We start from the raw sequence: 27,697 nt of genomic DNA, 5'->3' as shown, positions 1-27,697 counted from the left end.
GGAGGTTTTGGGATGCAATAAATGTTTCTATGGTGTTAAGATACTCCTTCCCCCTCTCTTAGGGGTGGCTGCCATACCCGAGAATTAATCAAGCAAATTAAACCAAATTAGGCATATGGAAACTTTAGGGTGCAATGAATGTTTCTATGGTGGTTAGATAACCCTCCCCCCTCTCTTAGGGGTGGCGGCCATACAAATAAAACACAAATGTCTGCATTACTCGAGAATTAATCAAGTAAATGGGCGGGACGAAGTTTGCCGGGTTAGCTAGTATATATATAAATTAGTTCCATAATATGAGTTTATTATCAAAATAGGAGTCATGACGGAGAAAATGCTTATGTTTGGTAGAATTTTGATACCAATCATAGTATCGCTCTTGATATTACCGATAGCCGAAGTGCTATATAATAACTGAACCATCATTTCTCTGTAAAGTTTGAACGCATAGATTAATCCATAATCGTCTTGATTGTTATATTTCGTTTCTATTAACTACTTCATTCACTAATCTATGATGAGATGTCCTTCCTATCAGATTCTACATGTACATAAAACTCGCTTCCTTGGTCACCAGTGATCGCCACCAGAACCTTGAGGCGAACAGTACACATGCCTCGTTTTGGTACATATAAAGCTTAAAACTGCGATTATTGTTCATGATCATATCTTAACTTTCTTAACTTTCGGGATTGATAATGAAACCTGAAACTTTCTCGTCTTCTCTCGGTTAGTTACTTACTAACATTGACAATTCCAATTTACACCAATTTCGACCGATGTCTTGTACGAGAAACGTCGCCATCATCTCGAAGGCGATAGAAAGTCGAGCTATTGCAAAAATGAAGAAATTTTCAAGCTCAACTTGATACTAACGTCGTGCTTTCGGGAGGCTTAGTAATAAAATAACTTCTGCTTTGCTTACTAATATATACATAAACCTAAACCAGCATCACTGCAGTATAAACTTCAAAACCTACTTTTGCATAATGATCTTATTATACTAATTGTCATCGTTTGTGAACACAGCGAAAACTAGATTCGCTATGTTGCAATCTATTGATAAGATCTCTTCGTATTAATCTCTGTAGAATTAGTTCTCCTGTCCGCCAAGTCACTCTCATTTGTTCATCGCAATAAACACCCATCGAACGACCAGCAAAAATATGAATCCGATCAGCAGGGTTAGGATGGTGAGGAGAGTACCTCGCACCCAGCCGCTACCGCTCATCACATGCCTGTTCACACATACTCCTTCGACGAGTTCATCTCCGTAGAAGCAGGAAACTTCATCGCCCTCCGCTATGTGGCTGATATTGTGGCGGTCGAAAATCTCCAACGCTTTCAGCAGCACCTCCTTGCCGAAATCATTTCCACTGAGGCTGATGTATGTCAGCTTCGGCATCGCTAGTACCAGAGCGGATGCGTCGAAGGATGTAAGCTTGTTTTGTTCAATGTTCAGTATCTCCAGCGATGGCAACGAAAGACCGCTATAATTCAGCTTTTTCAAATCGTTATAATACAGCCTCAAGTGTGTTAAACTTTGGGGGAGACAATCTCCGCATAGTTGAACAATGTTATTGTAGTTGAGATCCAAGATTTTAAGTTTTGTAAGCTTTCGTAGCATATCCGGTTCGAGCGAATCAAGACGATTGTTGTAGAGATAAAGTGCTTCCAACTCCACAAGTGTAGTAATATTCGTCAGCTTAGTGAGTGAATTCCGAGACAAATCAAGATACGTCAACATTGGTTCCGTAGAATCGTCATGCTCTACAGTGAAATATTTCAGATTGTTGTCACCGAAATTACCGAAACTAAGTTTGCGGGGAATTTCCAGATCCGTCATCAACACATTCATCAATTCTATCGCTTGAGGTCTTCCCATCTCTGCGAATATTTTGGCATCAAATGACGGAATGACAGATTCGATTCCATTTCTCCAGGCGCTGTTCCCGATGCGTATATGCTGGTAGCCCTGGGGGAAGATGTGTTGCGTTGTGACGCTTCGGTTGTAGTAAACATATTCTAGGATGCAAATGTTCGTATAACCAGTCGGAATGCACTTGTGGTTTTTGGCTGATCCACTCGATAGCGTCACAGGGACAAGCAGCAACAAAACAGACCTGAATGGGAACGGTTGGTAATTATATGGACACAAGTTTGAGTGCGAACCTACCAGAATATAGTTTTCTTTCCCATTATTAAAACTTGTCCAACTGCCTGTTATTGCGACTAATTATTCCGAAGGTCTCGCTTTCCTGTTGCACCAAGCGTTTTTAATTCCGCAAAACTTGTGGTACTGACGGTTGCTGTATGCTAACTGAGAACAGCTGATAACGTCGAAATATTTACACACATCCACTTCGCTGCGATTGTATCGGCGCGGCGTGGTGATCTTGTTTATTTTTTAATAATGTACTGTTTTATGGTTACTCTTTTTTGTTTAATTGCGAGCGATCTCTGGCGAGCGATCCACCGCCTCGGCTTTTCATGTACGTGTGCTAATTATAGATTCGGATTTCACACTCACAGAGACTGCATATGAGCCGGTGTGCAAAAGATGACGAATTGCTCGCAAATGGAGATTAATTAATTCTGCCGTTGGAGGCGCTTATGAGCACGTGGTTGATGGTGTTCATGCCTGATGTGGTTTATCTGTCCGTTTGTATTCTTCTCATGCTGTGTTTTGGTCTTGGGGTAATCCTGTTTTATGTACAAGAAGGATTGAATTACGAGAATTCAGCCTCTTTCAATAGTTCTGCGGAGCTGTTATCACTGACTCCTCGTCCCTCGTGCTGTTGTCAAAACATTTCAACATTGCTGCATAACCCAAACATTCAGCGCTGTTGAGGCTGTTGAAAGAATCAATAAATAGAATACGAGCGTAGCAAGATTTTCCCAAAGGATGAAGCGATTTCGATTTCGGTTTTTTTTCCCTTCTTTTGATCAGGTTGGATCCTCGTTTGTTGTTATGTTATTTGGAGTAACATGTTTTTTTTAAATCTTCATCTCTGTTCCAATAGGATTGGGTTGCGCTGCCTTCAGATGCCTGTTCGAGTCATTCACTGGAGCTCTGTAAATATTTATTGAATAACTGACGGTTGAAAACAAATTATTGGCCTGCAACTTACAGTGTTTGTAAATTCGATGCAACAATTGAGGGGTATGATTCCAAAACTCACACTTGTTACCCGACGTGATTTTTAGAAACCGCAAAAAACTGTGGCGAAGCCATGAGTGAATTTTTGGAACTGCTGTTGTTGGTAAATCAAAGTTTAGAGATGTAGGAAATGTTTCAATCTATTTTCGAGACATTGATCACCTCCACATAGATATAATTAAGGATCTAAAATGGCAAGTGTGAGTCTTGTCTCCAAGGCCCTTTTTTGCAGTTACAGAAAATGTTATAGAACAAGAATTGTAGAGCTTGGAAAATTAAACACTTTTTGTCTCTTGGTAATTTTTCGTCAGTACTATAGTTTTTGTTGTATAAACGAGTTTTGACCAAAATTGATTTTCATGTCATGTGAACACCAAATTTCATTTTTTTCTGTTCTAAAAATTGATTATTCGATCGTGGAAGAGTTTTAAATGTGTAATTTTTGGCTGTAAGAAGACTGAATGTAATCTAAAGAATGCTACTGAAAATAATGATTTTAATAATAAAAGAGAAAATAGGAAATTGTTGACAAAAAATATCAAAATAAGCATAATTACGTAAAAATCTTAAATCATCATAGTTTTCCTTGAAGATGATTACACGATTAATTTAGGACACTTCATGATCTCCAAACACTCCTGAAATGGAACAACTGCTACTTCCTCCGGCTCATCAACGGTCTCTTCGTTTTCAACTCCTGTCGGTTCCATCCCTGGTTCATAATCTCCTATTCCTATACATATTAGCTCCACAGAGAATGAAAGGAACGGAATACTCATCCAGTGTTCACCATAGTGTTTCTCAAGCAATCCTCGTAGATCTCGTAGAACTTTTTAATTTAATATTTCTTCCTCGAGGCACAACGCTCCAAGCAAAATCTGTGATTGATTTTCCTCTACTCCAAATACTAAAGGTTGAGGCTCTGATCAAACAAGTAGAATAATTCTCCTCGTTCCTCGACTAACCGAATCCGATTGATAGTCTTACTTGCCAACTTCTTCTCATTTATTTTCAGATAATGAAGAACACAAGATGCGATTACGATCGAGTTCTTGTCGTATTCATTGGAAAAATTGGAAAAACGCCTTGGCTCGTTTTTTGTGGACAAGATACTGTGCAGTCAAATTCGCTCTTCCTTTATCATCTGTTGAAAAAACACACTTTTTATTAGGAACGTTGCTCTGTAATATTATTTTTGAATACATAACAATGAATATTACCGGTGGCTTGTTTAATTTGTTCTCTGAACAACGCGCAGGTACCACATACATCGGTTTGTGGCGATCCGAATCCAAAATTAAAGTGATTATTAAAAATGAAGCGGAAATAACTACTCTTCACATCATGGTACTCTGTATCTTTTACAGATTCTATGAACATTTCATATAATTTATTAATATTTAGCTCGACGGGTAAGTAGTTTCGCTGAGAGCTTTTCCGGCAGTAATAAGCTTCTGTATATTCGAGCTGATTCAAAAAACCACAGATGGAATTCCGTTTTTTATCAAATTCCAGTTTTGGTTCTTCTCGTACTCCTCCTCGTTTTTCCTTGATACCAATAAAGTAAAAGCACATTGTATATTTTTCACAATCATCGTTTCACATTAGCGTCGTTAGTGTCATCTGCACAGATAACATAGCCACCATAGGTTCGCCTCGAAGCTCACATTTGCCATTGGCAAGTGTGAGTTTTGTTTCCAACTCATTACTTTGAAGGGCGATTTCAGGACGAGCCGACCGCTAATCGAATCCTTTTTTCAGACAGTAGTTGTGAAGAATTTTTTTTCTCTATACGATGGTACAAAAATCTCATTTTGGCTATTTTTGGCAAGTGTGACGTTTGGAACCAGACCTCTCAATTTATTTAGTGAGTGCGTTTTTTAGATTTCGTACTGTAACTGCCATGGTAGTGTAGTGTGTGGGCTTCATGTTTTCTCAGCCGTAAAACAGTCGGTGAAATTGTTACGATGTTGTTTCAAGAACAAAGGGTGTGTCACATCAAATTGCATCACGGAAAAAACGCTGTAGAATTTTTTAATTTTTAGGAATTATATCTTCAGCTTTCGCTTATAATCAGATAAGAGTGTATAGATGACGTTGGCCATGCTTCACTGTCAATTTTTCGTAAATTTGGAAAAATGTCGTCGAAAGAAAAAGAGCGTCGTGAATTAATCCTGTGCACTCATTTCGAGAATCCGGAGTTGTCACATCGGGACATCGGTAAGATGCTGGGAATCGTCCAATCCACGGTCAGCAGAGTACTAAAACGATACTTCGAGAACCTAACCATCGACCGGAAGGTGAAGAACGGCAAAAATGGATGCTCCGTCAGTGAAAAAGATCACAAGCGCGTAGTTAAGCAGTTTAGACGTGATCCGAGAAGTTCGATCCGGGATGTCGCCAATAAGGTGAATTTGTCAAGTTCATTCGTCCAGCGGACCATGCAGCGGGAGGGCCTGCGTATATACAAGGTTCAGAAGGCTCCTAACCGCGACGAAAGGCAAAACATGGTGGGGAAGACGCGAGCCCGGAAGCTGTACACCGAAATGCTGACGAAGCCGCATTGCCTGGTAATGGACGACGAAACCTACGTCAAAGCGGACTTTCGTCAGCTGCCGGGCCTGTTGTTCTTCTCCGCAGAGGACAAATTCAGCGTTCCGGAGGAGATTCGCAAGCAGAAACTATCCAAGTTTGCCAAAAAGTACATGGTGTGACAAGCGATCTGCTCTTGCGGAAAGCGGAGCGCCCCTTCGTGATGACCGGCACGGTAAACGTGCAGGTTTAAGGAGTGCCTACAGAAGCGCTTACTACCACTATCGAAGCAGCACGAGGGCCCGACCATCTTCTGGCCGGATCTCGCTTCGTGCCACTATTCAAAGGTCGTGTTGAAGTGGTACGAAGCCAACGGGGTCACCTTCGTGTCAAAGGAAATGAACCCGCCCAACGCGCCGGAGCTTCGCCCAATAGAGAAATATTGGGCGCTTATGAAGCAGGCCCTCCGGAAAAACCCAAAAGTTGTCAAATCGGAGGCGGACTTCAAGAGAAAATGGATTTCTGTTCAAAAAAAACTACAACCTGACGTTGTACAGAACCTTATGGACGGGGTAAAGAGGAAGGTGCGAGCATACGGGCTTGGGCTCGAAGTATGAATAAAAAGAAAATGCCAAAAGTTGTTTAATAGTTTTTATTTTACTGTCTAAAATTTTCAAAAGGATCGGTCTACTGGGCGAATTTCTACAGCGTTTTTTCCGTGATGCAATTTGATGTGACACACCCTTTAATGTTCCTTCGCGGAACCGACGATACGTTGCCGAAAACGTTGCTGAATCAAAAAATAGTATAAAAAAACTGAAATAAAATTCTAGAGCAAGCCTCAGTTAATTGATAATTTATATGCTCATGCTTTTACACTAAATCAGCTATACTCAGTCTGCGGCTCGCGGGCCGCATTTGGCCGGCGGGCTTTTCTGGTTGGTCCATCTGGTGTTACCGGAGCAATAACGAAAAGCTAAGAACTCATTACCTAACTTTTTTGACGTAAATGGTGTCCCACATCAAATTGTATCACGGAAAAACGCTATAGAGAATTACCCATCATCATTATTGAAGTCACAGTCTCGCTCCAGCTAGAAGACAGCAGTTTTTCTCAATGCTGATGGCACCTACAGCTGTTTTGTTTGATACAAAGGCAGAATTGAAGATAGATATCACTCATAGTGGTGCAATTTTGTTGAAAGTATCACATCGGTTTTCATACTGGAGACTGCTTTTGCATTTTTGCATCGCTTTTTTCTCGCATCTGTATTGAAGTGTAACCAGTGTTGAAAAAAATCATCTTCGCTAAGCTCAAATGCATAGATTTTCGGGCTAGGTTGCATCGAAAATCTATATAAAAACAAAACTCAAAATGACAGGTCCAGACAACCAGTGAATATGAGCAAATGAACTTTTGTTCTTAACCCTCCTGTACTCGCGTACAAAATCATAACACGTATACTCGCGCACGGTGTCTCAGACGAAAATTGAATTTCCTTGTAATGTTGTCATTGTGTATTTTTCAGGCTTTATTGGAATTTATTTGAAAAAGAGGGTATGATTGTATGAAAAAACTTCTAAACAGAGTAATTTTTGATACTCCAACACAAATATCGAAATTCGAATTTTTCACTGTTATTAATTAAAAGTAAGCAACTGAACATAATTCATAGAAGTAGAAAGAGCTATAAAATAACATAAAAACGTATCAATCGATTGTGGTTTTATTGGAGTAAGATTCAGAACATAGCATAACTGCATGCTCGAAACAAACATATTAGGCTGTCAAAAAAGTCCTGCGGTATTTTTTTGAATTTTCATTTGTTCATAAAATTAGTTACAATCATCTGTTTTAAGTCAAATATGCGCCGTTTTGTTCGATGACTTGTTCCCAACGAGATGCCAAGTTCATAATACTCCTGTCATAGAAGCTCGCTTCCTTATTGGCGAAAAACTCGGATAGCCAATTTTCACAGGTCTCTTTTGTGGCTAACTTCTGACTACCTAGCTCGTTCGCCATGGACAAAAACAGGTGGTAGTCACTTGGTGCGGACTATACGGCGGATGCAAAAGAACCTCTCATCCGAGCTCCCGGAGCTTCTGGCGCGTCACCAAAGAAGTGTGTGGCCTGGCGTTGTCCTGATGGAAGACAATGCGGCCTCTGTTTATCAAAGATGGCCTCTTCTTCATGAGTGCTACCTTCAAGCGGTCCAGTTGTTGGCAGTACAGGTCCGAATTGAGTGTTTGGCCATAGGGAAGCAGCTCATAATAGATTATTCCTTGACAATCCCACCAAACACACAGCAGAACCTTCCTGGCCGTTAATGAGGGCTTGGCCACCGTCTGAGCCGCTTCAGCGGGCTTCGACCACGACCGTTTGCGCTTCACGTTGTCGTAAGTGACCCACTTTTCATCGCCAGTCACCATCCGCTTCAGAAACGGGTCGATTTTGTTGCGATTCAGCAGCGATTGACATGCGTCGATACAGTCAAAGATGTTTTTTTGCGCCAACGTGTGTGGCACCCATACATCGATCTTCTTTGTGAATCCAAGCTTCTTCAAATGGTTAATAACGGTTTGATGACTTATCCCCAGCTCTTGGCCGATGCTACGGCTGCTACTATGCCGGTCTTTCTCGGCTAATTTAGTGATTTTGTCGCAATTTTCGACGACAGGCCTTCCGGAGCGTGGCGCATCTTCGACGACCTCTACACCAGAACGAAAACGTTGAAACCATCGTTGTGCGGTGGAAATGGAAACTGTATCGGGTCCATAAACTGCACAAATTTTATTGGCAGCTTGAGATGCATTTTTGCCTTTGTTATAGTAGTACTGTAAAATATGTCGGATTTTTTCCTTATTTTGCTCCATATTTGCGACACTATAACTCACGAACGACTTAACCAAACAAAACATTGTCAAGGACTATATTATAGCGCGCAAAAATACCTTTCCAACAAGCTATAGTATGACTCGATACAATGAATACAACTAGAACTACGCGCTTACAATGACATCTCGCGGAAATACCGCAGGACTTTTTTGACAGCCTAATATGTTTTTACATTTCATGCAGCAACAAGCGTGTTTTTCGGGTCTTTTATCGAAGAGAAGAATGTATAACGACCTTCTAGATAATTACCAGATGATAAAGGTTCTGGAATATAAAGTTTGTATATTTCTAATATTCTTTGTCTCTGTATTCTTGGTAAACGAAGAATTAATACCTTTTTTTAAATGGGGCATAAAAAGATGATATAAAAGGATTTCTAGTAACTTCCTTTTCTTTTTCTTATTTTCTTGTCGATAAATAAAAATTACCATAATACCATCGATTAGTTTATAGTATACTGTTTAAAATTCTTCCACAAATATGTATGACCATTATATTTAGCGAATAACTATACGAAAGTCAAACATTTATATTTTGCTTTTGAAGTATGAATCTAACGACGAATATATCGACGAATAGTTAATATATGGATTCGTTCAATTCAGTTACAAAAGGGACTGAAATAAAATAAGAATAGTCCGGTAATGGTCTTATGCATTATATTCTATAAATATTCCACGCAACTAGGATTAATTTATACATTTCATTCAACAATATTCTAGAATATGAAAAAAGACACTTGTCCAAAAAAGTTACTCCTATACTCGCGTTGGTGTGTCAGATCGAAAGTATTAAAAAAGTGGCACACGTCCCCTTCGTACCAACACATGCGATACAGAATGAATATCAGCTGTTGTTTAGTTTTAACCTGAGGAAACTGGGGTTGGTTTTTGTTTATGTCGTTGTTACCGTTTCGCCAAACAAAATCCTGCGCGATTACTTGCAAAGTTCGTTCCATCGAACTCTTGCGTTTTTGTTCTCTAAATGATCCAGCCTGACTAATTTTTTTATTATTGAATTTTGACTCAAAATCAATGCCAGAACGAATGTGATGAATACCAATTTGTTTCTTTTGATATTCGAAGTATAAATAACAGCGAAGTTATGAACCCCACTCAATGCCGCATCCATTCATTTTACCAAATTTGTTCATGCATCAGCGATATGAACGAAATGAACTCGTTTGTTATTGTCATCAACATAATGAGGACAGTGTGTTTCAAGCTGAAAAAAAGTCATTCACACTAAAATAAAATCATATTCGTTACTTGTGAATATTTGTTGATATTCAAAGACACTGAGTGTAACTTTAACGTTACTAAAACGAGAGCGTTACGTTTAGGGTTTGGTGGATTTGAGCCTTAATGCCTATTTGCCGGCTGAACGAGATGGTACGGCAGTCGCTTCTTTTGAAAGATAAAAGCAACACTCGTACGAGTGTTGTTTGTGACTTATTATGCCAAATAAATTCCCATAGCTCAGAAACTGCTTTGAAAGCTATTAAAATCACAAAAATCTATACATATACGAGGGCAGTCCGATAAGTACCTAGCCTAAAAAAAAACAAACATTTTGGAAAAGTGGCGATTTATTTCTCAACATACTCTCCTTTTAGTTCAATACACTTAACCCAGCGATGCTTCATCTTCTTTAATCCATCTGAAAAATACGTCTTCTCGAGGTCTGCAAAGTGGACCTCCGTGGCGGCGATGACCTCCTCATTCGACCCAAATTTCTGCCCGGCGAGTGACTTTTTCAAGATTTGAAACAAAAAAAAAATCGCACGGGGCCAAATATTGAGAATACAGTGGATGGGGCAGCAGTTCGTAGTGCAATTCGATCAATTTGGCCGTGACGGTGGAATTTCCACTTTTTCCTTTTTTTTTCAAAAATCCGCGGACACGCTCGCTTCCACACACGGTCAAAACAAAACCACGAGTCCGTGTGTCGGTACACTACATTCCGTTTCAAGCCGGATGAGTAGAAGGCATTTTTGAGCGGTGGGAGCTGCGTTCTTCGGTGAGAAACTGAAGGTTCCGCAGCGATTGCTATCGACGCCGTCACCCTACCACCCATCCGATTCGATTCGGATTTTCTGTTGCCGTTCTGGGTGTTCCTTGTGGCGTTGTTTTGGGAGCGTAGGAAATGTAATTTAGCTAAGAGATACTTTAAAACTACTTGGACATCCAATTAATTCTGAGAGTTGAATCGAAAATCTGCTCAAATTATCGTTTTATTTCTCCGTGATAAATCGCCGCGAAACGTTCCGGCCCCTCACTTAATGGAAGCATTCATTTGTCGGCCCTTGTTATTGCTATTGCAGTAAAAACATATAAAGCTTATAACTTGACCATTTCTTTTGAGAGTGCAAAGATTAAGCATAAATCGGTTGGCAGTGTAGATAGTGTAGATTCCAGAAATTTTGCATTCTCTGGCTTCTACAGCTTAATAGCTTAATATTTTTTGTTTATCAAAAATCACAAAAATCACTTGATACTCTATTCTAGGATGAGATGTCCTTAGCAACCGGGTTCTACATAGAAATCAAACCAGCTTTCTTGGTCATCAGTAATCGCCTCTAGAACCTTGAGCTGAACGTTACACGCCTCTCAACCTGCTTCGCATAAAACTTAAAGCTCCATGATGATGAAAATATTGTTTTAAGCAATTGATATCGATTATGAAACGTGGTACTTCCAATAGTACGATACGGCGATTGGAATTCGAGCAATGTAGGAACAAAGAGATTTCAATTGCTGTCGACGAATTAATTCGAATACTTCATTACATTCCAAATCAACTTGGTATTACAGTTGGTGCTTTCGGGACGCTTAGTAATAAAATAGCTCCTACCATCATTGGCTTACTATTATATACATAAACCTAAACAAGCGTCATTGCGGTATATACTTAGAAACCTACTTTTGCATAATGATCTTATTATAATCTTATTACAAACAAAGTCATTGTTTGTAAACACAGCGGAAACTCAATTCGCTACGCAGCGATTGATAAGATCCATACTAAACTGTTTAGAGTTTTGTAGTATGATTCCAAATCCCATTTTTAAATCCCATTTCAAATCCCATTAATTATCTTTTTCCCCACACAAGGAGTTAATTGTTTCTCAACAAATGATACTCATGACTCATGTTCAAGAACTTCAATATTCATCATTCTCACGAAACACTCCTCAAGCACAATTGCACAATTTTGTTAAATGCGTTTCCCCCGCATTCACACATAAAAACTAGCAGCATGCGCTAGCGATATGAATGCATTCTTACATCATGTCGCGCGCCGCTGAAGGCAATAAACCAAAACAAACCCAATTCTATTCTAATGAATTACGCGACCATATATGAAGTCGTCGTGACACTTTTCGATTTCCCATGAAATCGATATGCGCGCTTACGAGCGCAGTAAGCATTTTCTTTTCTTGACCCCATTCACATCGAACACTGCATTCGATTGATTGGTCTTTCCCCTTTGTTTAACTTGGCTCCTCCCAGTGGAAAATAGAAAATAACTCTACACAATCGTTTGGAAGTTTAGCTTAAGACTTTTGTAATTAGTTGTAAGTGAGTTCTGTAGTTGCACTCCATGCGATAGGTCGCATGGAGATTGGATACAAATAAAGATATAACGTATATGGTAACACATACTTTTTATATAATAGTTTGTTCCTTCATTTGGTTCGATTTAGTCTCCTTCCGCCCGCCAAGTCACTCTCATTTGTTCATCGCAATAAACACCCATCGAACGACCAGCAAAAATATGAATCCGATCAGCAGGGTTAGGATGGTGAGGAGAGTACCTCGCACCCAGCCGCTACCGCTCATCACATGCCTGTTTACACATACTCCTTCGACGAGTTCATCTCCGTAGTAGCAGGAAACTTCATCGCCGTCCACTATGTGGCTGATATTGTGACGGTCGAAAACCTCAAACGCCTTCAGCAGCACCTCCTTGCCGAGATCGTTTCCACTGAGGCTGATATGTGTCAGCTTCGGCATCGCTAGTACCAGAGCGGATGCGTCGAAGGATGCGAGCTTGTTTCGTTCAACGTTGAGTATCTCCAGTGATGGCAACGAAAGATCGCTATAATTCAGCTTTTTCAAATCGTTATAGTACAGTCTCAAGTGTGTTAAACTTTGAGGGAGACAATCCCCGCATAGTTGAACAATGTTGTTGTAGTTGAGATCCAAGATTTTAAGTTTTGTAAGCTTTCGTAGCACATCCGGCTCGAGCGAATCAAGACGATTGTTGTAGAGATAAAGTGCTTCCAACTTCACAAGTGTAGTAATATTCGTCAGCTTGGCGAGCGAGTTCCGAGACAAATCAAGATAGGACAACATTGGTTCCATTGAATCATCATGTTCTACAGCGAAATATTTCAGTTTGTTGTCGCCGAAATTACCGAAACTAAGTTTGCGGGGAATTTCCAGATCCGTCATCAACACGTTCATTAATTCTAGTGCTTGTGGTCGTCCCATCTCTGCGTACATCTTGGCATCAAATGACGGAATAACAGATTCGATTCCATTTCTCCAGACGCTGCTCCCAATGCATACATGCTGGTAGCCCTGAGGGAAGATGTGTTGCGTTGTGACGCTTCGGTTGTAGTAAACATACTCTAGGATGCAAATGTTCGTATAACCAGTCGGAATGCACTTGTGGTTTTTGGCTGATCCACTCGATAGCGTCACAGGGACAAGCAGCAACAAAACAGACCTGAATGGGAACGGTTGGTAATTATATGGACACAAGTTTGAGTGCGAACCTACCAGAATATAGTTTTCTTTCCCATTATTAAAACTTGTCCAACTGCCTGTTATTGCGACTAATTATTCCGAAGGTCTCGCTTTCCTGTTGCACCAAGCGTTTTTAATTCCGCAAAACTTGTGGTACTGACGGTTGCTGTATGCTAACTGAGAACAGCTGATAACGTCGAAATATTTACACACATCTACTTCGCTGCGATTGTATCGGCGCGGCGTGGTGTTCTTGTTTATTTTTTAATAATGTACTGTTTTATGGTTACTCTTTTTTGTTTAAATGCGAGCGATCTCTGGCGAGCGATCCACCGCCTCGGCTTTTCATGTACGTGTGCTAATTATAGATTCGGATTTCACACTCACAGAGACTGCATATGAGCCGGTGTGCAAAAGATGACGAATTGCTCGCGAATGGAGATTAATTAATTCTGCCGTTGGAGGCGCTTATGAGCACGTGTTTGATGGTGTTGATGCGTGATGTGGTTTATCTGTCCGTTGTTTGTATTCTTCTGATGCAATGTTTTGGTCTTTTGGATTATGTTTTGTGTACGAGAAGTACTGAAGTACGAGTATTCGGCCTCCTTCAATAGTTCTGCGGAACTGTAATCAGTGACTCCTCGTACCTCGTGCGGTTGTCAAAACACTTCAACATTGCTGCATAACCCAAACATCAGCGCTCCTGATAACGTTGACGCTGTCGAATGAATCAATATATAGAGAAGAAGCGAAGCTAGATATGCCCAAAGGGTAAATAAATTTCGATTTCAATATTTCTTCCTCATATTGATCAGGTCAGATAAAATTCAACATATGATTTTCTGATACTATGTATACTTCTGTAGTTATATGATTTTGGGTGATCTCAAACATTCATATTGTTTTTTATCTACATCTTTTTCAATATGATTAGGTGGCTTTTGATACCTGCTCGAGTCATTCACTGGCGCTCTGTCAATATTTCACGAATAACTAATGCTAATAAGTCAAATTATGACAGCGACAGATTTTCTTCTTTTTTAGAATATTATATATTTACAATGATCCTACATCCCATGAAGAGAGAGATTGGATCTTATTCACAACATCGTTCCACTAATGAACATGTTTTATTGAAATCGTTTTTTTTTACAGGCTCAGTTACATAAGTTTAAAGGAATGAAACTTCAAACTGTATTGTTACAAGTATATATAAACATTTTTCCTTAATTCTAATGTTACTGATGTAGAAAACCGATTACTCGCGGTCTACTCGAGTTTAAAAGGGTGACATATTTTCTTCAGAAAAAGGAAGGGATATAAGGATATGTTGACAATGTTCACACTCTCATTCATGACACTCAAATCTGAAGCCTATCTTATATCTAATATGTAATATGTTCTCGTGAAGGAAAAGATATATATATATATATATATATATATATATATATATATATATATATATATATATATATATATATATATATATATATATATATATATATATATATATATATATATATATATATATATATATATATATATATATATATATATATATATATATATATATATATATATATATATATATATATATATATATATATATATATATATATATATATATATATATATATATATATATATATATATATATATATATATATATATATATATATATATATATATATATATATATATATATATATATATATATATATATATATATATATATTAGACTCGTAACCTGCCACGCTTTGCTGTGGCACATTGTGGTTGCATGGTTGAGTTGAATTTATCCTTTTTATGTTGTAACAACAATCCTAGATGTGCTTGGTTGTAGATGTGCTTGGTTGTTTTGTACATTGTATCATACTTTGAGCTCAATCGGTTCTGTACTCTTCGAGTTTTTACGCGCACACAAACGAACAGAAAATTTTTATGTACATAGAGATAGATGAGGGAAATCGATAAATTTTAAATCACTTCGAAGCACAATTTCACTTCATGATTTTGTCAAACACGTGGAAAAAAAGATGTTTCCATCACATAGAACACATACTCATTGCTGAATAGTCGATTTTCATTAGAAGCTCAGTTTCAGAAACGCACTCTGGTCATATATAAAATCATTTTTCTTCCAATTTTCCAATGTTTTATGCCGTAACAACACTCCTTGAAGTGGATTGTATATTGTGTCCAACTTTGAGCTCAATTGGTTCCGCACTTTTCGAGTTTTTGACGCGTACACAAACGAACAGAACATTTATATATATATATATATATATATATATATATATATATATATATATATATATATATATATATATATATATATATATATATATATATATATATATATATATATATATAAGATAGGATCGTGGTATCGAGATGGATAAAAAAAACTTTATTCTCTCATTTAATACACTTCTTCTTATGTGTTAACACTTTGGAATTCAATTTGGGACTAAGCCATTGCAATCCAGAGTAACCTATTTTATTGGGACGAACTACAGCGTCAGCATCCGTGTGTGGTGGCTCGCGGGTTTCAGATTGCACCTCTCGCGCGTGCGGTTCATCTTCAATTATGCTGCATGCGCGTCTCTTTGGTTTCGGGTTGCGTTTCCTGATTATGCTGCTATGCTGCGGGGGCGGGATCCCGTCGTAACGCCTCCCCCCTAGGTGTCGAGCGTCCTCGTTTGACTCTTCATACTCTTCAACAACGCAACCATTGCCTCTGATGGTTGTTGCGGGGTGGATGGTGATTCGTCCTTTTCCGTGGGCTTTGGGTTAGGATCTGCTGCGGCTTCATGCATCTGGCAGGGAATAGTGGTATTGGGTTTCGTCTTCCTATTCTTCAAGTATCTGTGAATAAAGAATAGGAAAATTGCAAAGACGAGTAAGGAGGTCAACAGTGATCCTCCAACGGTTTGTGTTTTGGACAAATGGACTTTGATTTTGTTCAGCTCTTCGAGGTTGTCTATGGTGATGGTGTGAAGTGTTTCTGCATCGGGGATATGTTCTTTGGCTTCTATAATTTTCCCAAAGATTGGTGTCATGAATTGTAACTGTTCGATAACTTTGTTTACGTTGTGGAATGTACTGTTTCCTATTTTAACTGTACAGTTTTCAGTTTCTATGATGGTTGGTGTTGTTATTTCTCTCGAGTCGCCACATGAGTCCGAAATGTGAATTCTTACTGTGGTATCCACTATTATGGTCCCTGGAATTATTTCTCTGATTTCGGGGTTTTCCTTTTGTTTTGAAAAAATGCATTTTGCTTTGAAGTTATTTAGAATATTGGAGATGCATTCGTCGGTGATTGCCTTTGTTCTTTCGCATATCGTGCATTTGCCGGATTGTTGGAAGAGCTTTTCCTTATATTTTGCTACGTATTTTATGTTCGTGCTGATCTTCGTGCTGTTTCCGCCGACTGGTTCTAACTGCAGTAGTTCGTAGTCCCTATTTTCTACTATCGGGATTTTTACAATGACAATAAAATGATTTCTTTTTATTGAGACAATACTATTGATGTGAACAAATATTTCGTCTTCATACGTCAATCTTATGTTTTGCTTAGTTAGAAAATTCCAAATATAAAGTTTTTCTGCTGGGCTAAGTATATTTTTATTTATCAAGTTTAGTTTAGATAGTGTTATTTGTTCTTCCAAATCTTCTAGTATTCTTATAATAATATCTATGTTAAAAATAAGGTTGATACTCTTACTTATTCCTCGATATCTATTAATGTTTTTGATACATTGCTCAAATGGATTTCTAGGAGATTGTTAATTCGTATTTGTTTTGATTCATTAGTTATAAATTTATTCAAGGTTGTTTCGAGTTTATCAAAATTTTGATTGATCAACAAAAGATCTTCGTGATCGGGATTTCCAGCTATGAATTTGATTGTAGAACCTAAAGCGTCTATGAGTCCTCTTCTAATTCTCCTAGGAGATAAGCTGTTTATTTTGGCGTGCGCAATTTTTAACTTGTAATCAAGGGTATTTTTTAGATGGGTTGTTGTATTGAATGTGTTTGCTAGCTTTTTTATGTATAATATATTATTTTTAATGTCGTTCATATTAATTTTATGTATTATTCTTTCGTATCCGAGTTTTATTTTAACTTGATTGATTTTAAAGACTATTAAGCCATTGTTATTTGATACATCTTGATACGTCGTTGCGGATGTAAGGGCGAACAGTCTGCAAGGAAATGTAAAGTTGTTTATCAAATTAGTATTATTATTCCTTTAGGATTTCAAGCGATTTTTGTGAATTTTTATGTTGTTTTTATCGGTAAAAGTTAAATCGTTGTCTGTTAGTACGGTTGCTATTTTATAAGGATCTCGATCTTTGTTAAGCCGTTGCGTTATTTTAATATATTTATTATCGTTTGTATGAAGTTGGGGTGGTTTTTTATTGTTTTCGTGCTGTTTTTCGTACGCTGCTTTCCTTTTGTCAAGTTCTAATTTCACTGCGGATTGAAGTTTGTTCGCGTTTTCAGTGATTTCTTCGATGTCGACCGTGTTTCTTTGGTTGAAAACGAGCTCGCGGGATTTTTCTTAGTGACCGAATGATATGTGTTATTATAAATATCTGTTATGATATTCATTTGGTCATTAAGCGAAATGTTGGTGTGTTTATGTTTCAAGGTTCTGTATAATTCGATCAAAGTCGAATGAAAACGTTCTAAGATTCCATTCGAGTTTGAATTACTCGCAAAGTGCATTTCGATGCCAAGATCATTCAAAAATCCGACAAAGTCGATTGATTTAAAGGTTGGTTCTTGATCGCACACTATGGTTTGTGGTCTGCCGAATATTCTGAGGTGTTCTGTGATTGCTTTTTTCATGTCTACTATTGTTCGGGATTCTAAAGCGATTATGTTAGCGAATTTTGAGAATGAGTCGACGATCGTAAGCCATTTTGATCCTTTCATGAAAAATACATCGATATGAATTCGTTCAAAAGGTTTTTCTCCAAATGTGCTTTTGTGGATAAGCTGGGGTGGCCTCCTGTCATATTTACTTTTCTTGCAAATGTCACAGGATGCTACGTGAATTTTTAATTTACGATCGAGTTCCGGGAAAAAGTATCTTTGTAAAATTTGAATTTTATTTTCTTTCATTCCGCGATGCGCAAAGGAGTGTGTCTGTTTTATGATTTCATCTTGGGTGTTTTCCAGTCGTACATCTTCCAGTAGCGTTTCTGAAATAAAAACCTTGAAAATTTTATTAGTCGAGAAATATTTTCTGTATGTTTCTTGAATAAGTTGGATCAGAGAAATAGGTGCTTTGATGCCGCTCACACCTTTAGGATTCAATAGCATTTTAAATACTTTGGTGATTTCCTCCTCATTGTAGAATGGTCTCACTATCGTGTGTCTATGGTATCTTGGGAATATTTCTTCGTATACGTCGGTGTTTATGTTTGCGATTTTGAAAATAATTTGTGTTCTAAACATGTTCAGTGGTTTTTCTGTGGTCCATATGTAATAATCGTCACTCGTATCCGCTGAATGTATTGTGCTTAGATCGTTTCCTTCCGAATATTGATGCTGGTTATTGATGTCTTGGATAGAACTGTGGGTGATCTCTTCCGGTTTTATTCTCGATAGAGCATCTGCTACGGTATTTGTCCTTCCTGGTTTGTATAAAAGTTCGTAATCGTATTCTTCGAGTTTGAGTTTACCTCTAAGAATTCTTTTGTTTGTGTTTGTTAGAGAATAAATTAAAGGTTGGTGATCAAATTCTTCGTTGTTAATGTTTAATTCCGAAAGGTTAATTTCAATTCGAGATTTTCCGTAATTATGAATGCCTACAAAGGCTTCCCTGTTGGAGCTGTGGTATACCCCAGGGAGTATTGAAAATTCACCCAAACTCTTTTCGTCCGATATAATGAAATCGCCATCCTTTTCCGTCGCAATTTTTATGAACTGAAACTCTTGTTCATTCAGATGTATGTTATTGCTAGGCGGGAACTTCTTCTTCAGGTTAAATGTTTTCCTTTCGATTCTCAACTGATTTTTGCCAATGTCGAGCTGAGCCTTTAGATCTCTCAAAGTCTCGTACCCAACTAGGCCGTCAAAGTATTCGTGAAACTTGAAAACATAAAATTTCACTTTTTTCTTGAGTCCGAATGGATCGAAAGATACTGATTTAGAAATTTCATGGGTTCCGTTCATGTTTGTTACTCGAATTCCGCTTTCCGGTTTGGCGTTTTCGATGTTGACATGGTCTTGTGAAATATAATTTTTGTTGGCCCCTGTGTCCACCAAAAATTTCATTTCACCCTTAGTCGTATTTATTGTGAAATAAGGTATGAAGTTATTATTTACGTTTGGCGCGTGTTCCTGATGAAAATTTAGTTCGTCATCGAAGAAATCATCATCACCTGAGTCTAGTTGTGAAACGTTCGCCTCTTCGGTTTTGATTTGTTCCGTTTTGGGCTCTGGCTCTTGCCCTTCGTGGTTATTCATTTGCATCTTTGAGGTATGTGTCCTCATTGATACGTCTTCGTTGTTATAATTATTATTTCTAAATTTCCCCGAGTTCTGCTTATGGTTACCTGATGGAGGGTATACATTGTTGTTCCTTTGAGGAGGATTAGCATTACTGTTACTACTGGTGTTGCTTCTTTTCTCTAGTTTTTGTCTAAATGCCGCGTTTGTGTATTGCAGTGTGATAGATAGCGCTTCATCAAGCGTATCTGGCTTGTGACTTCTCACATTCATTGAAAGATTTTCCCCCAGGCCATCCACAAACCGTGTTAGCGTCATGAGGCTTACTAATTTATTTAGGGCTGTAATTGACCCTTTATATTCGTCCATTAGCGCGAGACTCGTTTTAATGCTGGAGTCTATTGCTTTTATTTTGTTATAGTAATCTGTAACATTTTTGTTGCCCTGTTTGGTATAAAATAGAGATTGAATTTGTGAGGACTTCTTTGATTTCCTCCCATGTATTCGGGTTGCCGGCCGCAATAAGCGTGTCTTTCGCCCGTTCTGTAATTTTGCTTTTTATGGCCCTAATGTATTGAAAATACACCATTGAGCCTTTCTGATTTTTAAATAGCTCTAACGTATTCTCGACATCGTCGATCCACGCTTGAGTTTCACTTCTTCTAGTTCCTTTGAATTCGTGTAAATTACGAATGGGGTCAGGAGTCCTATATTGGAGAAAAGGATCCTCTGCTTTTTGTTTCAGTTTTGCAATAGTTTCAATTAATTTGTTTTGATTTTCTGTTAAGTGTTGAATGTGTTGTATTAATTCGTCCGCAATTGTACTTTGCTGTGCAACTATTGGCACAGACTCATCAAAATCCGGAATCAAAGGCTCCGGTGAAGCCGAATTTCTATCCATATTTGTGCTTTGTGGTTTCACGTTCACTTTTTATTCGCTTTATTTTATTCTGCGTTTCTTGTGGGTTTATCGTTTGTGTTTTTTTTTATGTTAGTATTTGTTTATTCACTTGTGATATTCCAGGTATTCGCTTACCTCGGGTAGGGGCTAGCACCTCTGAATTAGTATCGTTTATATGTCGTTGCAATCCATTCACTCAATGTGTCTGATTGCTTTTGTGTTAAAAGTAAAAACTGGGTTACTTGCAGGAAAATGTGTATTCTCATCTCCTGGAGTCCTCAAATTGTTCCTTTCGTGCGGGTTCTTTGCTTGGTATTCGTCCTGCAGCGGTTTCCCGGTGGATGAGTTGTTGCACTGTTGGAACGTAGCTAGTTCGGTTTTCGCGATCACTATTATCACGTAATTACCACACACTTTCACTTGACTGCGCCAGATAGGATCGTGGTATCGAGATGGATTAAAAAAACTTTATTCTCTCATTTAATACACGTCTTCTTATGTGTTAACACTTTGGAATTCAATTTGGGACTAACTCAGGCAATCCAGAGTAACCTATTTTATTGGGACGAACTACACCGTCAGCATCCGTGTGTGGTGGCTCGCGGTTTTCGGTTCATCTTCAATTATGCTGCATGCGCGTCTCGCTGGTTTTGGGTTGCGTTTCCTGATTATGCTGCTATGCAGCGGGGGCGGGATCCCGTCGTAACGTATATATTTAGAGAGAGAGAGAGAGACTGCATTATTCGAAAACAAATCAAGCAAATGGAGCCAAATTTGTCCAATTTTTTTTGCTAGTTCATTACTTTTTAAAAATTTTTATAAAGGACTAGCTCATTGGCTTCTATTTGATATGTCGATGATCTAAATCGGTTCAGTGTTTCAAAAGTTATTTTTGGGAAAAAGTGGGAAAAATGATTTTTCGGACCACCCTAAAATGGAAATGGTCACCCTAAAGAAAAAATAAATAAAATATGGGTTTAATATTTTGCAATAAAGAACAAAACTACCCCTTTTCATGGAAATCTGAGAACCATTACATAGGTTTCAGGACCGATTCTAGAAATTATTATGAAATATTTAATTATCACATAACTTTTTTTCTGTGGAATTTCTGTATATGGAAATGCACTCAATTTTATATTTATTTTGTTTAACATCGCCTTCGATCTCTAACTAACAAATTATGTATAGAGCAATTCCACGCCAAATCAGCTGAAAAAACAGCAAATATTGACGCAACCCAGCAAGCATCAAATATGATGGTATATGATGCGCCTAACTGACATATTCATACAAAAGTGGAGGCAATATACATACATGGCATATGCTAGTTTGGATGAATGAACGATTTATATATGCACCTTATACGACCGCTGTCTTACGAATATACGTTTTACTGCAGACATAGGAAAAAACAAATAGCGAAAAATATTTACGTCAGATGTAATTTAAACCTAACGAATCGCCATTTGTATATATAAGAATATTCATGTTTGTTCCGACTTGCACTGTAATCACGCGTATTCTAGAGCTTCCCACTCAGAATATACTCGAGCCGTAAAAATTTCTACAACGTTTAAACGGCGAAGTTTTTCTAGAAACGAGAATGTCGATGTGTCAAATTCACAATATGATGTGATGTGATATGTCCTCTATTACGATCTAATATGATTTACTGTTAATTGATTTTCCACAGCATGTAACACGATTTTTCGCAGTACTACATTGATTTAAAATTTACGTTTATGCGGCTCACGAACATGCATGTCATATACATATATGATGTCGATTAGACTGATTTTACGATAGTGTGTGTCGGAAAACCGATCCTTGTTATACCGAATTACGACCTAATCTGTCGTGTAAAATAAAATCGTGTTTTCCACATTTTATGCGATTGTAGATATACACTAAAGTGGCAGCAAAAATGGTCATGCCAAATTTCAAAAATCGACCATGTACATTTTGATTATTGGTCCAAAAATTGACCTGTGCAAAGTTTCAGCTCAATCGGACATGATTTAGGGGTGCCTCAAAGCGCTCAAAGTTTTGACTATTTGATCCTCGAAAATCTTCCAAGTCCAATCTTTCATCGCTCGAAGTTTTGATTTTTTGATCCTCGAAAATTTTTGAGGATCAGAGTTTCTTCGAGGATCAAAAAATCAAAAATTAGATTTGTTCTTTATCGCAAACAATTAGACCCGTTTTTATTTTTTCGTTGGGGTGACCATTTCCGTTTTAGGGTGGTCCGAAAAATCTTCTTTTTTTCACTTTTTTCCTGAAATGACTTTTTTTCAAAAATTCATAGATTTTGAACTCCTGGACCGATTCTAATGATCGACATATCAAATTAAAGCCATACCTTGTCTATCTGTCCTTGCCTTACTATTTTTCCTTTAATTGCAGAAAATTTTAATTTTGTTTCCGTTTTTATTGACTGCATTATTTTTTTATGGTTTTCATGGTCCCGGGCCAAAGGCGCTATATATTTTTATATTTTTTTATAGAAAGCTGATGATTTTTTATGTAAAATATCTCAAAATCAGAGATGTGTTCTTTTTCGTTTTCAAGATATTATTTTTCAAATTTAACCGATGGTGCAAAAATTCATTCTCCGCCTTTATCCCAAAAATGACATTTTTCGAAAATTTATAACTTTTGAGCTACTGTACCGATTCAGATGATTGATATACCAAATAAAAACAGCGAATACATTGGATTCTAGTTGCATAGATCCAGTTTAGTCGCATAGAAATTTTGAACGAAGACTAAAACATGTTAACTTTGAAAAACCATAACTTAAAAATGAAAAAGAACACATTTCTGATATGTTATGTAAAAAACATCTGCTTCCAAGAAAAAAAATATAAAAGTATATAGCGTCCTTGGTCTTGAAACCATACTATAAAAAATAGATACAATCAATGATCACGAGAACAAAATTCATTTTCTTCGCAAATGTAATATTTTTTCAAAGAAGTCTAGCTCATTGGTTCCAATTTGATATATCGATCATACAAATCGGAAACGGAAACAAAATTTAAATTTTCTGCAACTGATTTTTGCTAGAAATACGAAGTGATTGGTTTTAATTTGATGTGCTGATCATTAGAATCGGTTCAGTAGCTAAAAAGTTATGAATTTTCGGAAAGAAGTTGTTTTAGGAAAAAGGGATTTTTCGGGCCACCGTAAAACGGAAATTGTCACCCTAACGAAAAAATAAAAAATACGACCAAATCTATCACTTTTAACGAAAATCTGAGAATCACTATATCGATTTGGCATGGAATGGCTGTTTAAACATTCTATTATTGCAGCTATTTCTGCTTGAAAAACTGTTGGCCAGTTTCCCATAGCCACAGAGATTTTTGTTCGAAACTTGATACTTCCTTTCATAAAATCGTAACTCAAAATCAAGAAGTCTGAATGATCGGTGTTAAGTCAGAGCGGACCAAGTCGCAAAGTAAAAAAAATCGAATTATTGATTGCATTAGGTTAAGCATTTCGTTAACTACAAACGACATTTATCAAATTCGGAAAATCACGCGTGCAGCTGGATCAAATTTGTTTTAAATGCTCAATGAAAACCTCTTATGCCATCAAACTTCAAGCTCGTTTTTCTCGAAATCATAAAAATGTCACATGGTCCGGTCTGACTTAACAGCGACCAGAAGATCGATTCAAAAAATCGGAAATCGGAATGGAAAAGATCGATCTTCTAAGAATCGCCCAATCCTAATGCAGTGCATGAGGTGCAGATGGTAAATAAAGCATTTTCTTCAAAACACAAATCCCAGTATGTATTTGATAGAGTGTAGTATGCCTTCGTCTTCGGAATTGCTTCGATTCGAGCCATCTCACGCCACTCGCAGAATAGGTGAGAATATCATACGTTCGATTTAGATTGTGGAAAGCAAGTTCAATATTATGCGCACACAAGAGTTGAGTGTTGGATATATTTCTGGAAGGGATAATTTTCAATGAATCGCCTTTTCACAAAAGATGAAACTGGTCGGAATGAGAGATCCATACTTCGGCAACCTCCTTCAGGTTGCAGATTTTACTTCCGAAGATCTTGCCTAAAATTGCGTACAGTCTGACATAGTCATTCTCGCAGGAGAGCTAATGATTTTTGTTTTCTCATCGTATTAGAATCCATAGAATTCCTCGAACAGCTTGCTGAATACCACTCTCCATAATCTCCTCCTCCTCATACAGGACACTTCAAGCATCACATCCGAAGATAACAACAGTGCTCGATTGAATCGCTCGCTGAGTGGATCCACCTCGTCACTTAATGCCAATGGAAGCAACAATGCCAATAACAACAGGTTGAATATTACAATTTAGAAAATGTGTAGACCAAATCTCTGATAAATCCTTATATTTCCATCCTTCCAACCGTCCCTCAAATGAAACCCTAAAACCAACACATACACAGTATATCTCCATCACCATCGTCCACATCGCTCACGAGCAGCAGACCAATCCGACCTGCTCCTCTGCCACCTGTGGGAGGTTCAGCAGCTTCAGACGGCAACACACCGACCAGTGGACGACGTCGCGCTCCGCAGCCACCCTCGGCAACAGCTTTTGCTCAAAATGGCCGACACACGCCCGAAGACAACAATCGCAATATAGACGACAGCGGAGGCAGTCGGGAGGTAGCTATCTGTTCAAATGCGTGTGCTCCTAACCCTTCTATTCACACAAACACACACACACATACTTTCCTCTTGCCCTCCAAACGCCCCATTCAGAGGGAGAACTGGCGAGAGGTTGCTTCCATATGCACTAATTTCTTTGGCTTGAAAAGCGTTGAAAATTCTTTTGAGTCTTTTTTGAGTATTTTATTGGCTGTTGAGATAGTTAAGTTTTTTAAACACTCTCTGTTGGTGTTGGTTTCGGGGTCTTCTAATAATAAGGCCAATATCGAAACTAAGTTAAACATCGAAATTTCTTCTTCCAATTTCAGACTACCGATCCCAACCAAAGCAACTCATCGTCCAATGCAGCTGCCGGCAGTTTGACTTCGTCGGGACCATCAACCCAGCAGCCGCAGATTCCCAATATGGAAGGTCTTCCACCGGGTTGGACCTCACAGCTGGCAGCCAACGGGCGACTATTCTTCATCGATCACATCAACAAGAAGACTTCCTGGGTTGACCCGCGAACTGGCGTTGCCAGTGCTATTCCCGTTCCGGGGGTGAATAATAATTCCGCAGCGGGAGGAGCTTCCGGGGCTGCCGTGGGTAGTCCAAACGCTAGACGACAGGATGATGAGTTGGGTCCACTGCCTGAGGGCTGGGAGGAACGGGTGCACAGTGACGGGCGGACATTCTTCATCGATCACAACACTCGCACGACACAGTGGGATGACCCGCGGCTTTCGAATCCGAAAATTGCCGGCCAGGCGGTACCCTACTCTAGGGATTACAAGCAGAAGTACGAGTATCTCAAAAGTCAACTGAAGAAGCCGGTAAGTCGTGAGACGATTGACGATTTTTTTGTGCCAACTCGTCTAAGGAGTTGGCAGCGTCATCTCAGATAGCAGTGAAACGTTGTGGGTGTAAAGACATTGGTCATTTAAGGAACTTTGCATATTTGAAATCTTCAGAAAAAATAGACTTTTACTCTACTTTTTTATCACTTTTTGAAAATGGCCACAATTTTTTGTTTATTTTTTTCACTATAACCCAAAAAAAAGTTCCTGTCAAAGGATGAATTTTGAATTTTCATATAAATATTTTTTCAAAAAATTGAAAATTGAAATTATTTTTTCTCAAAAACATATTTTTTTAAATTCTCTAATAAATTATATGAAAACGCCTTTACATTTTTCACCAAGTCACCCATACATCGAAAGGTGGGTATTTCTACAGGAAAAAAGATTTTCTAACAACAATTTTTCAGGTTTTCATTGAAAAAAATTCAACTACAGGTCGGACTAGATTATATATAATCGCAATTTCACTTTCAACGTTAATTTTCGGATCCAATAAATAATCGAATCACAAAAAGCTATTTTTCTATTAATGTTTGACATACATTAATGAAAAAATTGTTTTCTTGAGATTCGATTATGTATGGGATTTGAAAATAATTGTTGAAAAAAAACGGTCGACTATATATAATCGAGTCCGACCTGTATACCTAATTTTGTTTGAAGCCAATACAGCGATATAGTGTTTTCGATAAAGTTTTAGATCTTATTAAAATATGAACTTCTGTCGAAGACGTCAGGAACGAGGATTGAGTTGTAACGGAAACATCAGAAGGGGGAAGTGAGATCGAAGGTGGGAACGGGAAAGTGGGAGTATTGGAAGGTTGGGAAGGGAGGCTTGCGATTTCGAGGAAGCTTGGTAGCATGAGCTGACTCGTCCCTGGAAGAAATCTTCCAATGTAGGAATACGTTTCAGCGTTTTTCCTGTCCCTTTTTTTCGTACAAAAGAGAAAGTCACTCGTTTCAACATGGGATATCTACATATCAGGAGATTCCCCATCCTCTGCCATTATGTGAAATTATAATTATCATTATTTTTGTAAATATAATCTAATATAATAATAATAATAAAATCTTATAATTATTTTTTATTCATAGGGGTAGTGGGGGCAAATTAGTCATGGGGGGCAAAGTGGTCACCTGCTTGTTTGGTTATATAACTGTTGACTATAGATGCCGTATTGATGGTCACCTTATGTTTGAAGAATTTAATGACTTTTGAGCCACCCTGTACTTCAGTAGAGCTGTCGCATGTCAAAATATAAATAAAAACAGAAATTGCTCTCTCGATAGCCATTCGGCCATAGTTCTGTGCGCATGGTATCTAAGGAATTCCTCGTGAAATTTAATTTGTTCAATCTGATATGTTGGACAAATCATCAGTTTGAACGACTGTTCACATATTTTAGGAGAGATGAACAGATATTTTGTTTAATCTCAGCGAAAGAAATTACCTAGAAATTACTTTGATGTTTGGGGGCAA

General features: G+C 38.0%; 3 protein-coding genes across 4 annotated transcripts in view; 1 reads left to right on the top strand and 2 right to left on the bottom strand.

Moving 5' to 3' along the window:
* LOC129775367 (E3 ubiquitin-protein ligase Nedd-4-like) overlaps positions 1-27,697 on the top strand; it is a 75,357-nt gene that overhangs the window by 42,747 nt on the left and 4,913 nt on the right. Inside the window, exons 5-7 of one of the 2 annotated variants that reach the window (XM_055780048.1) lie at positions 24,930-25,042; positions 25,153-25,375; positions 25,687-26,190. In XM_055780048.1, the coding sequence (XP_055636023.1) occupies positions 24,930-25,042; positions 25,153-25,375; positions 25,687-26,190 (840 nt within the window). The remainder of the gene's footprint in view (positions 1-24,929; positions 25,043-25,152; positions 25,376-25,686; positions 26,191-27,697) is intronic. The other variant, XM_055780049.1, reaches the window with a different exon arrangement.
* LOC129775370 (uncharacterized) lies at positions 453-3,015 on the bottom strand. Its single transcript, XM_055780051.1, has 2 exons — positions 2,177-3,015; positions 453-2,123 (listed from the first exon to the last, which is right to left on the bottom strand). Exons 1-2 carry the CDS (start codon positions 2,197-2,199, stop codon positions 1,121-1,123), a joined length of 1,026 nt encoding a protein of 341 aa, XP_055636026.1. The 5' UTR covers positions 2,200-3,015; the 3' UTR covers positions 453-1,120.
* Positions 12,131-13,667, bottom strand: LOC129775369 (leucine-rich repeats and immunoglobulin-like domains protein 2). Its single transcript, XM_055780050.1, has 2 exons — positions 13,376-13,667; positions 12,131-13,322 (listed from the first exon to the last, which is right to left on the bottom strand). The coding sequence occupies exons 1-2, from the start codon at positions 13,396-13,398 to the stop codon at positions 12,320-12,322; spliced, it is 1,026 nt and encodes a 341-aa protein (XP_055636025.1). The 5' UTR covers positions 13,399-13,667; the 3' UTR covers positions 12,131-12,319.

The sequence above is a fragment of the Toxorhynchites rutilus genome, chromosome 3 (genome assembly GCF_029784135.1).
Source record: "Toxorhynchites rutilus septentrionalis strain SRP chromosome 3, ASM2978413v1, whole genome shotgun sequence".
In the NCBI taxonomy this organism is placed as follows: Eukaryota; Metazoa; Arthropoda; class Insecta; order Diptera; family Culicidae; genus Toxorhynchites; species Toxorhynchites rutilus.
The sequence above is the reverse complement of the archived record's forward strand: the minus strand, read 5'-3'. Positions and strand labels throughout refer to the sequence as shown.

What these genes read in the sequence shown, in the direction of transcription:
- LOC129775370 (XM_055780051.1), bottom strand. Translation starts at nt 2,199, where the DNA reads ATGGGAAAGAAAACTATATTCTG. An exon ending in GGAAAGAAAACTATATTCTG is followed by an intron (nt 2,124 to 2,176) that starts GTAGGTTCGCAC and finishes GTTCCCATTCAG; the next exon opens with GTCTGTTTTGTTGCTGCTTG.
- LOC129775369 (XM_055780050.1), bottom strand. Translation starts at nt 13,398, where the DNA reads ATGGGAAAGAAAACTATATTCTG. An exon ending in GGAAAGAAAACTATATTCTG is followed by an intron (nt 13,323 to 13,375) that starts GTAGGTTCGCAC and finishes GTTCCCATTCAG; the next exon opens with GTCTGTTTTGTTGCTGCTTG.